Genomic DNA, 14,918 nt, shown 5'->3' with positions numbered 1-14,918 from the left:
AAAATTCTTGAGATTTAACGTAACAAACTTTGCTTATCGTGTCGGAATAATATAAAGATAAAGTTTAAATTTGATTGGAAATTTCCGGGTTGTCACACCAACAACCCTGTTTTCCACATCGGCAATGCACCTCCCTCTTTTGGTCCATCTACATTCCAGGAAATTCTAACGCTCCACAGACGGAGCAAAAAGCAGAGTCTTGGTCAGAGCAAGCCGGCCTATTCTAATCAAAGAATCATAGCTCGGGTGTTCATTATCCCTACTATTTGGAACATATGGTGGCTGTGGAATAGCATTGTTTTTGACGATACTAAGTTTCGAAAGTGTCATGTTTTATGTTTTTGATAGTATTTTTTGCGTGTAGTTTTAAGTGGTTGTATGCTAGGTTCAGTAAACGTAGAATAAATTGGACGGTGTTGTTACAAGAGCCCCCTGAACTCTTTGTAATCTTTTTCTTTTCTATACTTCAATCTTCTCGCTAGTCACAATATTAATGAAATGTCTGTTGCCGTTCTAAAAAAAATCTTTCCATGGCTACTAGAAGATAATTGAACTTAGACCTCATGTATGGATATTGGAGTCCAAACCAGCGGGCTCTTATTGATGGTTATAAAACTTTATAACTAAAATTGATTATTATATATAGGTGCTGAAAACTTGTTACAAATTATGGTACCTTAATTCGTAATACAAACTTGAAAATTGAAAGGGTGTGTTGTGAATTGTAGAGGTCTTCTTTGTAATTTTCGTTTTGCTCATCTATCTATATAGTCATATAAATCTCTAAAATGATGATGTCATCATTAAACTAATTACTCTTTAATTTTCATAATGATGATGTCATAATTAATTAATTTAATTAAAAAATAATACGAAATCTTTTATAAAAAGCAATACTAATCTCTCCTAAATTGTAATTTTAATTTTCTAAAAAAAAAAATTAAAGACATTTATTATCACTAATTATTATTATTATTATTAAAAATAAAATTACAACTTTGAACGAACTTTATTATTATTATTATTATCATTATTTACTTTTAATATAATAATAATTATTATTATATTATTATTATATTATTAATATTCAAATATGAATTCTTTTTACGAAATTAATTACGTTACATATGTATGCGAGAATACATGTCTCTGTATATTTATAAAACCAACGACATGTTTCTTAGTCAAATGAGTTATTAAAATAAATAACTTTAACATTTATATTCACTTAATATATAAAACATGTCATTAAATTGTTTTGTTTAAACCTGATCATATAGTTAAAAATAAAAGGTAATCAAAAACTAAACACTTAGAAGCACGTGACATTTTAGAAAAACTAAACCCTAATTTCTTCAATCTCACCTCGTTTTTCCACCAAATTCTTCGAAATCAATCCGTAGTTTACCAGCTATTACGTATTCCGCTTCTCTTTTTCAAGTATTCTGAAGTTTAATCGGTGAATTTAATCATGTCTCCAAATAAAAGAGCGTCGAAGAGGAAGGTTAAAGTTCCGAATCAATTTGATGACTCTATACTGACGTTAGCTAAGAAGCGTAAGAATCAAACTTCGATTGAGGATCTTGTTACTGGTAATGACGCTACTGATTTTAATAATAATATCGATTCAGAAGAAGATGCATCTGTTTATTGTTACGATGGAGGAGAAAAGAGGGAAAGTAAGGTGGATCCACAGGCTAATGAAATAAGCAATGATGATGTGGTCAACGATACTGTTGATAATGATGAGGATCAGATTATCAAGCCTGTAAGTAGTCCTGATTTGAATAAAGATTTATCTGCAAATTCTGTGAATTCTGTTAATACTGGAGATAAAGGAATTAAAATCTCGTATGCTAATATTGTTAACAATGATAAAATGAATGTTGATAAGCTGCTAAGTTTTGTACTTACTAAGATTGATAAGAATGGCAATGAGTGTGTAATATTTATGAAGAACTTGTGAATGAAGCTAGTTAAAAATGGAATTCTACTGCTTGTGGTTATATGATAGGGTGTAATAGGGGGAAATTTGGTCTGAAAGATATAATAATAATAATAATAATAATAATAATGGACTATAAACAAGTGTGCTATTACTTGTACTGAATAGTATCTCTAGGCTCTAGCTTTCCAATCTTCTGGTGTTCTAGTTTGGTATATAGGATTTGACACTTCATAATTACTACTGTATATTGTTAGAATTGTGTATATGAAAATGAATTTCGGAACTTCGTTTTACCAAGCTTATGAAGTGAAACTTTTCCTTTTGTTGAATTGAACGTTGCCAACCTAATTTTAGAGACTGTACTGTTTTGGAGACTTGATAAAGAGAACTACACCAACTTTTAGTTATTTTTTAGCAATTGAATATTTTGTTCTTATTTTGGGAACATATAAAGTTATGCGTCCCTAATGAATGATATTGAAATTCATATCTCTATGCTCTTTGTGTGCATAAATGAGCATCTCCAGTTGTAACTAGCATTTGACTTTGCCTTCTAAATGTGTTCCATACTCTTTGCCGTTTCACATACATAGAAGTATCCATCAAGTTGACTGGTTTAGTTGTTTCTTGACGAACGACGTATAATCTAGCGTACTCTAGAAAAATACTATGATCAGACTCTCGAAGGGTTCATATTTTCAAGCATTTATTCGTTCAAAAAAGTAAGCATGTACTAATTATCTTTCTAAAATTAGCAGTTCATTGAGGCTTCAGGTTGTGAATGCACGGAAAGAAGTCAGTGTATTAAAAAAATGTCTCTGTAAAAAATCGGATATAAAGTGCTCAAATAAATGTGGATGTCAGCTCAAGATTTGTGCAAATCAGAAGGTTATAAATTGATCTAATATTACGATGAATTCCAGCAATTTGATAAATTATATGGTAATTGAAAGTTACAAACTTGTAGTAACGTTATACATTTTCCAGATAATCTTACAAGAAGACAACAGTAACTTCCAATTCCAGCTTAATCAAACGAAGGAGACTCTTAGCAAAGTAGAACGAGAAAAGGCTGCTTTAATGGAGAATTTAAGCAATTTAATATGCTACCATGAATCTCAACAGGACCAGCTGGCTTCTACAAAAGTTGATCATTTGACACTTGGCACAAATTTGTGGGTTTTTATATACTTAAGGATGATTTAATTATTATTTGCTAAAATTTTGAGTTATTGTTTATAGGCTAGTTTAGAAGAGCAAATGAAGCTAAAAGATGATTTAGCTAGTGAAATTGGATGTTTGAGAGGGGACTAACACCTAGTAAGAGAAGATCGTGATCGACAATTGTTGCTAGTTCAAGATTTAACAGCTGAAGTGTCGCAATATAAAGAATGTACTGGAAAATCGGCAGCTGAATTGGGCAACCTAACATCAAGATCGATAGAGCTTGAGGTTATTAATTTCCCATCATTTTTTTATTTTAATGTACTAGTTATTATTATTATTATTAATATTAATTATCAATTATTAATATTATTTGGGGTTGTAGTTGTGGTTGAGTGGTAGTGGCCTGCCTCTAATACACTTGAGGTCAGGAGTTCGACTCCACCCGGCTACAACAATTACTTAAATGTAAATGCAACTCTATCCTGCCCGTCCGGAATCACCCGGGGCACCCCTAAGTGGGGTAAAGGGATGAGGGGTTTTACTTGGCCGTGCCCTTGGATCGGTTTCAAGGTTTCCTCCCGGGCAGCGATGGGGGCGGGGTTATTATCGCTGCATCGGCATAGTCGAAACGGGAGATGATCGCAACGGGTGGTTTAGTCCCCCTCGGGTGATCCCAATTTCGCTGTCCTAAAAAAAAAAAAATTATTAATATTATTTAAATTTAATTAATTTATTTATTTAAAGGGTGGCAATGGTCGGTCATACTGGTAGGCTGATAGGTCAACTGGATTTTGGTCAAAACAAGTTAACTTTTTGTATTAGCCAAAATGGGTCGTTCTAAGACTTCTATACTTTATTTTTCAAATGAGTTTCTTTTACTAACTTTGAGATTTTTTTTATATGTAATGAGTTAGAAGGTCTCAAGCTTTCAATATACACTTTGGGTGACTTTTGATTTGTTCTATGAGTTTCCTCGTAAGCTAATTCTATTTTATTTTACGCATTTGACCCGTTAAAGATTAAAGATAAGTTGAATCAACAATTCATGATTAAACTTAAGTAGATCATTTTAAATTGCCGTTGCTATAAGTATGTAATGACTTGCGCAATACTTATGGTTTGTTCTTTTAGGAAACATGTGCTTTCCAAACGGATACAATAAAAAGACTGAAGGAGCAACTTGCTACAGCTGAGAAGCAATTGGAGGGTATTTGATACAATTTTTGGAATAATTACGTTTGGAGAATTGTTGGTCTGATTTTATATTAATATATGAAGTTTTATGTTGTAGATATCCAATTTATCATCAATCGAGGCTAGAACGGGATATGAAGAACAGAAAAGTGTTAACGCGGATTTACAAATTCGTCTGGCAGAGTCGGAATCAAAACTTATCGAAGGAGAAGTTAGTATGACTGAGGCAGAATCACTATTCAAAACTTATCGCAGGAGAAGTTTTACGTAAAACATTACATAATACAGTATTTGTATGAATCCTATGGTTTCTGATCAGCAATATAAATAACAGTCGACTCACATTAATCATGACAATAGTTTAGCTTCAATCTTACTTCCTAAAAAGCTTTTTTGAACCAATTATTTTCGAAATTCCAACTATGTAAGAAACAGCCTTTTTGGTCTCTCATAACATCTATGTTCTTTACAGCATCTTAGTTATATCTCCCAAATTATTTATAACTTCTAATTTTCGGGGGGCCAAATTGATTATTCTCATTTTCAAATGGTCTAATTCATGATGACAACCTAAAGCTGTGCTCCAAAATACATAAGTTAATCTAATTTTAAGTTTCATGCTGTTTCTTCAGTTCCTTTTAATGTAGTACGGATTAGATTACGTATTTTATCTAGGGTTTAGGTTGCCCAATAGTCATATACTTTTTTTTTGTTCCAATGTAGGCTATATATAAAAAAAAATACTAATGTAGGTCACATACTTTCAAAAAGTGTATCGATGTAAACAAAAGATAACCTGTAAAACATTTTACCTTTTGTTTACATCGATACACATTTTGAAAGTATGTGACCTACATTAGTATTGATATAAACAAACCTTACATTACTAAAACTGAACCAGTATAGTATCATTTTAAGATAAACTGCATAGAAAAATATGTGTAAAAATGCAAAGCAAGAACGCACTTCAGTTTTCATCAAAGTTTTGACATCAAGAATGACTTACTAAACTTAAACCACGTTTGTTTTACAAATTTCCGTTAAGATGACAAAACAGCCTACTTTTTCATGAAATTGTATTTGGCACGGAAACGGTAGTTCTCCAGCCAAGTCAAACATCGAAACTTTGACCTCAAAAGTCAAAACTCAACTATATACAAATACAAATACAAATAAAAACTACTCCGTATAATAATAAGAGCCATAGAGCACACACAACTAATGCACAATTGCATATTTGATATTCATAAACATTTACCAACATTCTGGAATTAGTAGACTTGAAGTCAAATAAATCTCATAACATTACTTAAATAAATGGAGCCAAAATACAATTGCAGCTCCACTCTAATTTCTTAGTTTTGTCAAATGGGTTAATGTGATTTAAGCCCAGCAACAGAAGGGGGAGCACCTCGAATTGCCTCAACATAGCTCACATAGTCCCCATAATGCATTGTAAATAATGTGCTCTGGTAACGGGTCAGTTGAATACGCTTCCTCACTGATTCTGTTATGGTGCCATTGAAACCAGCTTTCCGCATCAGAGAGTCGATGGCTTCTATCTTTGTCCATCCTAATAAACCAAATAGAGAAATTATTGATTGGGTCAATTTGTAGAACTTAAATAAGTTTGGGTAAAAATAAGTCTTTTTTGTGCCTGAAATTGGCCGAGTGGGGTTGGTTTGGGTCAAAATAGACCTTTTTTGTGCCTGAACAAATGGATCGGTTGGATTGGTTGGGTCAAAATAGATCTCTTTTGTGCTTGAACAAATGGACCGGATCGGTTGACCCAAAAAACACTTTTTGTCCTTTTTATTAGTCGGTAACTATACAAATATGACCAGTACGAAAGAATTATCACAATAATAATCCGTTCAGTCCATAAAACGCTTAAGCAAAAAATACTACCTTCTTGAGCAGCCACGTCGGGTAGGTATGTGGCATTTCGCCTTGTTTTATTATCAGGATCAACGAACTCTATAATAATTCCATGCTTTCCAACCTGCAAGATAAGATGGATACAATGACGGTTGAGCAAATTATATTAAGAATGAGACTAATGAATGTCTTTAAAATGTTAAGAAGCTCAAAAAGACTATAATGTGCAGAAACATACCTCCCAGTCAAGATAATTAGCAGCATCTTCATAATTAGTAAGAAGGGAAACCGTACAATGTAAGAATGGCAATTCTTTTGCTTGCATAGGTGGAAATCGCCGATCTCTTAAAGCACTGTGAGAAATAATGTATCATTAATAAATATATTAATCTCCTAATCAACATGCATACATCAAGTATTTTATAATAAGCTCATTATTATAATGGGCTAAGTGGCAAATATGTAATGTAACAACCTTACGATCCCCTGTAAGCCATAAACTGTTGCCTGTAGGCTGCTAACAACTTTCATCATGGTTTAATGTTGATTAAACTGCAATAGGAACTAGTTTTTTGAGCTAGTTCTATTTGGTAAACATAACAACTTACCTTGTTAGCGCATAATCCTTGAAGCCATTAGTTATGCGGCGAGCTTCCAGTGTCCCTATGCATCCACGCAAACGAGGTTCCTCACCATTCACAGCTTTTTTCCAAGTCACAAACAATGGGCTGCAATCACAATAAAGAGAGCATTATATAATGTAAGTAAATTATCTAAAAAAATAACTGGTAAATATAAAAACCTGCAAGTGGTGGTGTTCTTTTTAAATGTTGAAAATCATATATTCATAGTATATATTATAAAATATAAAAACATTTTATATTACTATTATGGGCTGAAAATAGATAAGAAAATAGATGATTTATTTAAAGATAAAACTTTATAGCTAAAAAAGTGATGAGGTTTCCCCGTTCGGGTTACTCGGGAGAACGAGTATTTTTACTCTGGTGAACTCAGTCTAACAGGATTAATCCGTGACCATTTCCAAATTACAGGATTCACACAAGGAAAATCACTTACCATTCGTTGGTTATTAGCGGCATCCCAAAAACGTCCGGGTCGAAATATGGCTTTCAAATTCCCGGGCCACTACAAGATATTTGAACCGAGACCTCTTGAAAGGATCTTGGGGCCTTAAACATAGTGACGGTTATAAAACTTTATAACTAAACTTGATTATCATATATACATGATGAAAACTTGTTACAAATTATGGTACCTTATTTCGTAATACAAATCTGAAAATTAAAAGGGTGTGTTTGTAAATTTTACAGGGTCTTCTTGTAATTTTGTTTTGCTCATTAACTTGGGATGAAAATCTCGTCTTATTAGTACTAGAAAAGTTGGTTAAGTTTTTCGGATGGATAATCATATACAGTATAAAAATAAAAAACTAAGGTATACAACTTCTCTAACAGTTGAGTAGACATCAACAATCAGAAAACAAATTTTAAGAGGCTTTTCATCCCAAGGATGAAGAGTTTTCTCATTCTCTTATATAATTAAATTCTTGTTTTTAAAAAATCTACAACTTTTGCACAGTTGATCAGTAAACCATCACATCTAATACAGTAATAAATTATAAATCATGTAATAATAGACTACAAAACCAGAAACCAAAGACAAGTGTAAGTTGCAAATCATACAATCTCCTCTAACATTTTAACTGCTATAACAAACATAAGAAATGAATCTATGTTTTTTACAAAAGTAGCTATTAACATGCAGACAAGCATTGCACATTTAACTGACTAGTCACTGATTAACCAATTTGAAATTAATGATTAAGCATCATGTACACTACTTTTATGTATAAGGGTAGATGTTTAAGTGTTTAAGTGATTAAATGATAGGTTTATAAAAATCAATAGATATTAAAAAAAGGGTGATAAAATAAAAATGAAAATGGAATAAAACATTACTATTGACCATCGTCGAAAGCAGGAGGCGGGACTTGTTCGCCGTTAAAATGAGCCACCAATGTATCAAAGCAATACACCACCATTTCCCTATTTGCCGACACCATTTTTTGCTTTTTTCTCACAAATATATGAAAAACAATAATATACGAGACCACCGATTCAGATTATGGAATCCGATCAATATAATATTTGGGGATTATGAATTTGGTGTTGCGTGTAATCAAAAAATTGAAGGGGGTGGAGTGCTTGCTCTTTATTCATTTTCATTATTTCATTATTCAATTGAAGAAAAGCCAAAATAGAATGAAGTTTTTTCACATTGGTCCCTATTGTTTTACTTTTTTTTTTCTTGTTTCATTAGTTATTTGTTTTTCAAAAAAAAAAAAAAAAAATCAAAACCTAAATAACCAGCCGGTTTTTATAAACCGATAAAAAATCTATCAAAACGATATAAAAAGACTCGAAAAACCTCGCAAGTAGAAAGCAAACCTAAATCAAAAAGCCAAGACTATATAACGACGAGCTGAACCAAGTTCAAACAAAACACACAAACCTAAAAAGAAAAGGACCAAACAACAACTAAAAAATCACACCAAACAGACAACATGTAACATCCTATCTGTACCACGATAATATTGTCCGTTTTGACCGTAGGTGCACGAATTTTTCTAGATGACACGAGGACTTCAAGATACATATATCAGGAGATGGACAAGCTGAGTGCACGTTACATCACCGAGAGACTACAACTCAGATACCATCACCATAATATTGTCCGTTTTACCCGTAAGGCACACAACTTTTTCTTGGCGATCACACGAGGACTTCCCAAGAGGTCACCCATCCTAGTAATACTCCTGCTCTAGCACGCGTAACTGCGGAGTCCTCATGGGATTTATCGTTCTTGTAGCCCCAAAACATGTTGTGTCTGATAAGGAAGAGATTTACCTTATAAGAAACTCAAACTTTTGTACACAATCATATATGGAACGTGGTATTACACAACACAACCTGCAAAAAACGAATAAGTCAACCTAACGACAAACGAAAACAAGCTAACTTGAAGCATATCCAAACAAGCAATATCAAAACCACAAAAAAATAACCAAACTCAATTGCATCCAAGCTTATCCGTTGTAAGAGCCGCTTTCCCCCCACCCCTCGATCCCGTCTTAACAAACTTTTCATCGACCTTCTCAAAATACACAAACTTTCTTGAATGGGACGAGAAAAAATAAACCTTTGGCAAATCGAAAGATGATGCCACTGAAGTCTCCATAATTTACCTAGGATCGTATATCGTATGAGCACCGATTCTAAAAAAGACCCTTCTTAGTGTCCGAAGAGTCCCCAAATACAGCATCATAATCTTTATGGCTAAAGGCAAATTATTTTCGTAAAGTTAAAATGGTGACTGAATTTACTACAATATTGTGCCCTTCATTTAGGTTACTCGCAATGATAGATTGAATAAGTAGCACATCAGTATTACATCGACAATTTTTATTAGACTGGAAAATGACGGAACACTATCATCAAAAAATTGAAGAATTGCACTTTTTTGGAACTAAATCTACGGTCAATATCTTAACCGCACACAATACAACTACAAAAAATAAAAATAAAAAATCCCGATCCATCAACTCTTCGTTCTCATGCTGTATGTGTGGAACGAAAACTTTAAAAAACACATTTTTTTACCTATATACTCCGTAAATTAAATAACCAAACTATAGTTCGCGGAATAATGGGATTGGGTTAATTTTTTACCTATATGCTAAAACTCATGGCCGAAATCGTAGTTTCAGTTCAATTTGATTGTCGTTTTGAGTTTACGTTCACACTACAAATGGTCCCTCAATTTTGGCTTAATTTACACAACGGTCCCTCAAATTTCCACTTTTTCAGGGTAGAAAGCATAAATATATAATTTTATTAAAATAAAAGAAATTAATTCCACCCGAATTTTTAACGGGCTCTATCTTCTCGCTCGGTCCGAGTTAAATTTTTTCGAGGTCACCGTTCAACTCGAAAAAATCAGACGGACCCAACGGGACTAACTATACGTGAAACGGACATCGTTAAAAAAACACTAAATAACGGGCCCTATATTCTCGCTCGGTACGAGTTAAATTTTTCCGAGACCACCGTTCAACTCGAAATAATTTTACGAACACAACGCGACTAACTATACCCCAAAACGGACATCGTTAAAAAAATACTAAATATTTCGGGCTATATTTCATACATATACATACACGTCCAACAAACAATCCAACCTACTAGATAGAATTTTTTTATAGTTAACATTATGTGTAGAAAAGGTCTTAACTGATAACACTCCAATTCTCGAAGGGCATAGTATATAAACGTTTAATCTCAGAGGGTCAAAAGTCATTTTCTGAGTCGCCTTAAAAATACTTCCTTCACAACTTCACAAGTATCGTCCGTTTCTCGGCTCGTTGATTACTGGTGCCACGAACCAAAACCAAATTCCCACGATAACATCAAACCCCAATTTTCATTACCAGGTTCTCCTTCTCTCTCTTTTTAATTTTTAATCAAAATTAATAATTAATAATTAATTAACTATTTTATTATAACAACGTCATATAGTTTAATTCTTCATATGTTCCTTTAATTTATTTGTCGCGAGTTATTAGATCGTGTAATTGATTGCATCGAAAATATTGATTATTACAGTTCATCGTCTGATTCCACAGATGCTCACCTTCTTAGGGTTAAATTACAGTTAATTTGGTACTTAATAATGTAGATCACGTTAATACTGTTAAATTCTAAATTGTTGTGTGACCTGTGATCTGTTTTTGTGCTGTTACGCTTTTTCTACTTGTTCGTGTAGAATTGATTGAGAAGCTTAGGGTTTGTGCATGTTATTTTCAGGATTAACTGCAAATATTGTGAGAAACGATTGATTGGAAGTTGTAGAGGACCTAAAAATGAGTCAGAAAGGCTTGATTTATAGCTTTGTTGCGAAAGGAACTGTCGTATTAGCGGAACACACTGCATACTCCGGAAATGTTAGTACGGTTGCTGTTCAGTGCTTACAGAAGTTGCCTTCTGGTAGCACTAAATACACCTATTCATGTGATGGATACACTTTCAACTTCTTGCTTGATAGTGGCTTTGGTATTTGAAAATTTGTTCATATATGATCATTTTCATTACTTAATTAGTTTCGTTTTAGGATTAGTAACATGAGTGATTTTTTCATCTATTCAATGTAGTATTTCTTGTTGTTGCGGATGAATCGGCTGGGAGGAGTGTCCCGTTTGTGTTTCTAGAGAGAGTGAAGGATGACTTTAAGAAGCGATATGGAGCAAGTATCGGAAATGATCACCCACTTGCTGATGACAGTGATGATGATTTATTTGAAGATCGGTTTAGTATTGCTTATAATCTTGATAGGGAGTTCGGGTGCGTTGATCTCATTTTAGATTTGGCTATTATAGCTTTCGATGTCTTATCCAGAATATGAAGCTTTCATTTCATTTTTCTATTTCTATAGACCAAAGATAAAGGAGCACATGGAGTATTGTTTAAACCATCCAGACGAAATGAGCAAGCTGTCTAAACTGAAGGCTCAGATTACTGAGGTTAAAGGGATTATGATGGACAACATTGAGAAGGTAAATACTTGCATTTAGTGCTAATGTATTGATATTACTGAAAGAAGAAAACAACCCATACACGCATTGTCTAATATTTATAGTCGGAATTGATTGGTTACTTGTCCTTTTTCATGATGATGTTGTTGTATGCCTTTAAAACGTAGACATTGTACTCACACTGAAAATCTATATTCACCAACTCACTTTCGTTGAATCTTGTATGATGAATTGTCGATGATGCTTATGATCGATTTGACACTTCATTGTTACTATTGTTAGAGTTGTGTATTCAGAATGTCAAATATGTGAAAATGAATTTCGGAACTTAATTTTACCAAGCTTCAGGGTTTCAACCAAGCTTATGAAGTGAAACTCTTCCTCTGGTGATTTGAACCATGCCAACCTAAATTTTAGAGACTACTGTTTTGGAGATTTGATAAAGAGAACTACACTCACTCTTAGTTATTGGGTACCGGGTATTTAGCAATTGAGAATTTGTTCTTATTTTAACAAAAAAGTTATTCGTCCATAATGAATCATACTGAAATTGATCTCTATGTTCTTCTTGTGCATACCTGAACTTCTCCAGCTGTAACTAGCATTTGACTTCCTTTTTAAAGCGTTACATACTCTTTTGCCATTTCACATACATAGAGAATTCCATCCAGTTGACTAGTTTAGTTGCTTCTTGACGAACGACGTATAATCTAGCGTACTATAGAAAATACTATGACCAGACTCTCGAAGGGTGTCTTCTCTTTGTTTTCAAGCAAAATCTCATGGCATTCAATGTTGTCTCAGAGATATGTACCATTGAATTTCTGTATATGCAATACACAAATACAAAATCTCTTGACACACATGGTTATGGGAAAATGTAAATTTACTGATGAAATGTTACTAAGAAGACCTTATTAAAGGCAGTTTTTAATGCACTACTCGTGATGATTGCATTAATTAGTGTGATCCTAAGACTGATGACCTACATGTTGTGGAGGTTAGATATGTAGTTATGTATCAAGGAAAGACTACTTCGCGCAAACTATATAGCATATAAACGGGTAAAAAGAGGAGGTTTTTTCCCTATTTATTTTACCCGGGGATGGCGAGTACTCAGATGTATGAAGCCTTACCGATTTATCCATTAGAGCATGCGTTTGACCATTTTTCATTATACGATATCATAGAATAAACTCTATTTATTTCTATCGCAGGTTTTGGATCGTGGTGAGAAGATTGAATTACTAGTTGATAAAACAGAAAACCTTCAGTTCCAGGTACAAAAAGACTAATTTTAAGTTGTGGTTTAGTGATGACAACTGATGCACATGTCTCCTTGCATGATTAATTGTATGAAACGTTTTGAATGCAGGCTGATAGCTTCCAAAGGCAGGGAAGGCAACTAAGAAGGAAGATGTGGTTGCAGAATCTTCAGATGAAGCTGATGGTAGGAGGAGCCATTGCAATTTTTATCATTATCGTGTGGCTCATGGCTTGTCGAGGGTTCAAATGTTGAAAATATCTAGAAATCTAGGGTTTTATTTTCTATCTTTTGGATTGAAGAAAGAACCCATCGACACTTTATGTCGTCTCACTTTGGTGTATAAATCATGCATCAGTAGGCTTTCACACTGCTGTTCTTGTATATGCGTTATCTGTTTTTCTGCATAATGAAAGATGTTGAGCGAGCTTTAACATGATATTCACAGTAGCAACTAGATTCTCCTGTTTGTTATGTTTGTGAATCAATTATATTTTCATTAATTTAATATAGATCTAATATTATAAATCAGCATTAAAGGAGGAAACAGTAGTGGTCTTTCTGGAAATGCTCTTTTGTCTTCGTTTCTTTTTCATAAATATAAAAGCATTTTTGTCCATCGGGTGGTCTAAGTTCTAACAGTCCGTGGCAGCATTGTTCATAGAAACAAATCTTGACCAAGTAAGCTCTAGTATTCATTCTACGCAACATTGTTTGAAGATGCTGTGGGTCCCATCGTTTTGCCTCTGTATGTGTGGGTGCTAGCATACCTATGTGTCCAATTTGTAAGCTAATTTAATTAATAGTTCAGGGAGATTTGGTTCTAGTCATAATCAGGCACTGATCATCCTTGAACGGTTCTAGGTTGGACCAAGATCCGAAATAATGTTGGAAGTTCTAAGTAAATAATATCTGATGTTGATCATCATACCTGGGCACATAATATTTAAAAGGTAAAGAAAAGGTAAAAGGTAGAAGGTTTTCTGGCTGTTTCCAACCCATCTCTGGCCATCACAAAATATTTGTCCTAGCAAAGATTCGAACCTGAAACCTCTTGCAAGGAACTCGTGCCCCTAACCAATGGGATATCTTGTGATTGTTTAGGCACATAATTTTTATTAATTAAAATTAAAAAAGGTAGTCTTCACTATCTTTGAGGGTTGTTTATTTTTGGAAGGCGGCAGTCACTGACGGGGGTACGAATGTAAAGTCGGAACCCGCCCACCCACCCGATCATATATTGGGACAGATATCACAGTTCTACCGCCCCTCGTGATGAAACTCCCACAATGAATCCATATTGGCATCGCGTGTGGTTAAACTCCATCGGTTGAGGCTCGAACGCAAGACGTTCGCAACATCCGAGGCTCATGAAATGGGCGAGCGACCTCAAGAGAAATATTTTGCAGCTCATTGGAGATCGAACCCCCGACCTCCCTTATGAAAATCGGGACATCACCGATACACAAACACACTGAGGTTTTGCAAAGGCATTGTATTCGCTTAGTAGTATTTTATTTAAAAAAGCAAAGTAGGTTGTATGTCGAAGATTATTTAATATTGAATGAACTTTTACAGTTTAATTACTTATTTTTATGATTATATAGTTATGTGGTAAATGAAAGTGACACTATTTCCACCCAACCTACCTCAATACATAGATTTGGTAGATTTATCAAAAGAAAGGAAAAGTTGTGGACACTTTTGCATAAAGCTAGGGAACCTTTGTATAATAAGTTAACAAGTCTTCTTCTTCCCTTTTTGTAGACGTGTACTTACGTGTACCTCTGGCCACCAACAAGCAACAGCAAGAAAGTAATTTTATGCATATGGTACAGAACTGCAGATGCTACATT

General features: G+C 33.9%; 3 protein-coding genes across 4 annotated transcripts; 2 read left to right on the top strand and 1 right to left on the bottom strand.

The window, feature by feature from the left end:
* The first annotated feature begins 1,350 nt into the window (after nucleotides 1-1,350).
* Nucleotides 1,351-4,685, top strand: LOC139895988 (uncharacterized). The gene is made up of 6 exons (XM_071878560.1): nucleotides 1,351-1,768; nucleotides 2,707-2,836; nucleotides 2,936-3,094; nucleotides 3,191-3,400; nucleotides 4,247-4,322; nucleotides 4,407-4,685. The coding sequence occupies exons 1-4, from the start codon at nucleotides 1,713-1,715 to the stop codon at nucleotides 3,260-3,262; spliced, it is 417 nt and encodes a 138-aa protein (XP_071734661.1). The 5' UTR covers nucleotides 1,351-1,712; the 3' UTR covers nucleotides 3,263-3,400; nucleotides 4,247-4,322; nucleotides 4,407-4,685.
* A 744-nt stretch (nucleotides 4,686-5,429) lies between these two features.
* Nucleotides 5,430-8,425, bottom strand: LOC139895987 (uncharacterized protein At2g38710-like). Of its 2 annotated transcripts, none has more exons than XM_071878559.1 (5): nucleotides 7,268-7,528; nucleotides 6,796-6,915; nucleotides 6,426-6,540; nucleotides 6,218-6,311; nucleotides 5,430-5,882 (listed from the first exon to the last, which is right to left on the bottom strand). In XM_071878559.1, the coding sequence occupies exons 1-5, from the start codon at nucleotides 7,288-7,290 to the stop codon at nucleotides 5,683-5,685; spliced, it is 552 nt and encodes a 183-aa protein (XP_071734660.1). In that variant the 5' UTR covers nucleotides 7,291-7,528; the 3' UTR covers nucleotides 5,430-5,682. The 2 variants fall into 2 exon arrangements, with proteins under 2 accessions (XP_071734660.1, XP_071734658.1); XM_071878557.1 differs by lacking the exon at nucleotides 7,268-7,528 and adding an exon at nucleotides 8,170-8,425 and having other exon boundaries at nucleotides 5,432-5,882.
* Nucleotides 8,426-10,579: 2,154 nt separating this feature from the next.
* On the top strand, nucleotides 10,580-13,570 carry LOC139895986 (vesicle-associated membrane protein 727). The gene is made up of 6 exons (XM_071878556.1): nucleotides 10,580-10,700; nucleotides 11,074-11,319; nucleotides 11,418-11,607; nucleotides 11,699-11,819; nucleotides 13,016-13,078; nucleotides 13,174-13,570. The coding sequence occupies exons 2-6, from the start codon at nucleotides 11,130-11,132 to the stop codon at nucleotides 13,315-13,317; spliced, it is 708 nt and encodes a 235-aa protein (XP_071734657.1). The 5' UTR covers nucleotides 10,580-10,700; nucleotides 11,074-11,129; the 3' UTR covers nucleotides 13,318-13,570.
* Nucleotides 13,571-14,918: the final 1,348 nt, after the last annotated feature.

Source organism: Rutidosis leptorrhynchoides, chromosome 3, assembly GCF_046630445.1.
Source record: "Rutidosis leptorrhynchoides isolate AG116_Rl617_1_P2 chromosome 3, CSIRO_AGI_Rlap_v1, whole genome shotgun sequence".
Lineage (NCBI taxonomy): Eukaryota > Viridiplantae > Streptophyta > Magnoliopsida > Asterales > Asteraceae > Rutidosis > Rutidosis leptorrhynchoides.
Note: the sequence above shows the minus strand (reverse complement) of the source record. Positions and strands in the feature narration are given on the sequence as shown.

Bases quoted from the DNA above. Each gene is read 5' to 3' on its own strand.
- LOC139895986 (XM_071878556.1), top strand. From the start codon at position 11,130: ATGAGTCAGAAAGGCTTGATTTATAGCTTTGTTGCGAAAGGAACTGTC. The intron at 11,320-11,417 runs GTATTTGAAAAT...TATTCAATGTAG, and splicing joins CTTGCTTGATAGTGGCTTTG to TATTTCTTGTTGTTGCGGAT. The intron at 13,079-13,173 runs GTACAAAAAGAC...TTTTGAATGCAG, and splicing joins CAGAAAACCTTCAGTTCCAG to GCTGATAGCTTCCAAAGGCA.
- LOC139895987 (XM_071878557.1), bottom strand. From the start codon at position 8,273: ATGGTGTCGGCAAATAGGGAAATGGTGGTGTATTGCTTTGATACATTG. The intron at 6,916-8,169 runs GTAATGTTTTAT...TTGTGATTGCAG, and splicing joins GCTTTCGACGATGGTCAATA to CCCATTGTTTGTGACTTGGA. The intron at 6,312-6,425 runs GTATGTTTCTGC...CTTATCTTGCAG, and splicing joins CTAATTATCTTGACTGGGAG to GTTGGAAAGCATGGAATTAT.
- LOC139895988 (XM_071878560.1), top strand. From the start codon at position 1,713: ATGATGATGTGGTCAACGATACTGTTGATAATGATGAGGATCAGATTA. The intron at 2,837-2,935 runs GTTATAAATTGA...TACATTTTCCAG, and splicing joins AGATTTGTGCAAATCAGAAG to ATAATCTTACAAGAAGACAA. The intron at 3,095-3,190 runs GTTGATCATTTG...TATTGTTTATAG, and splicing joins ACCAGCTGGCTTCTACAAAA to GCTAGTTTAGAAGAGCAAAT.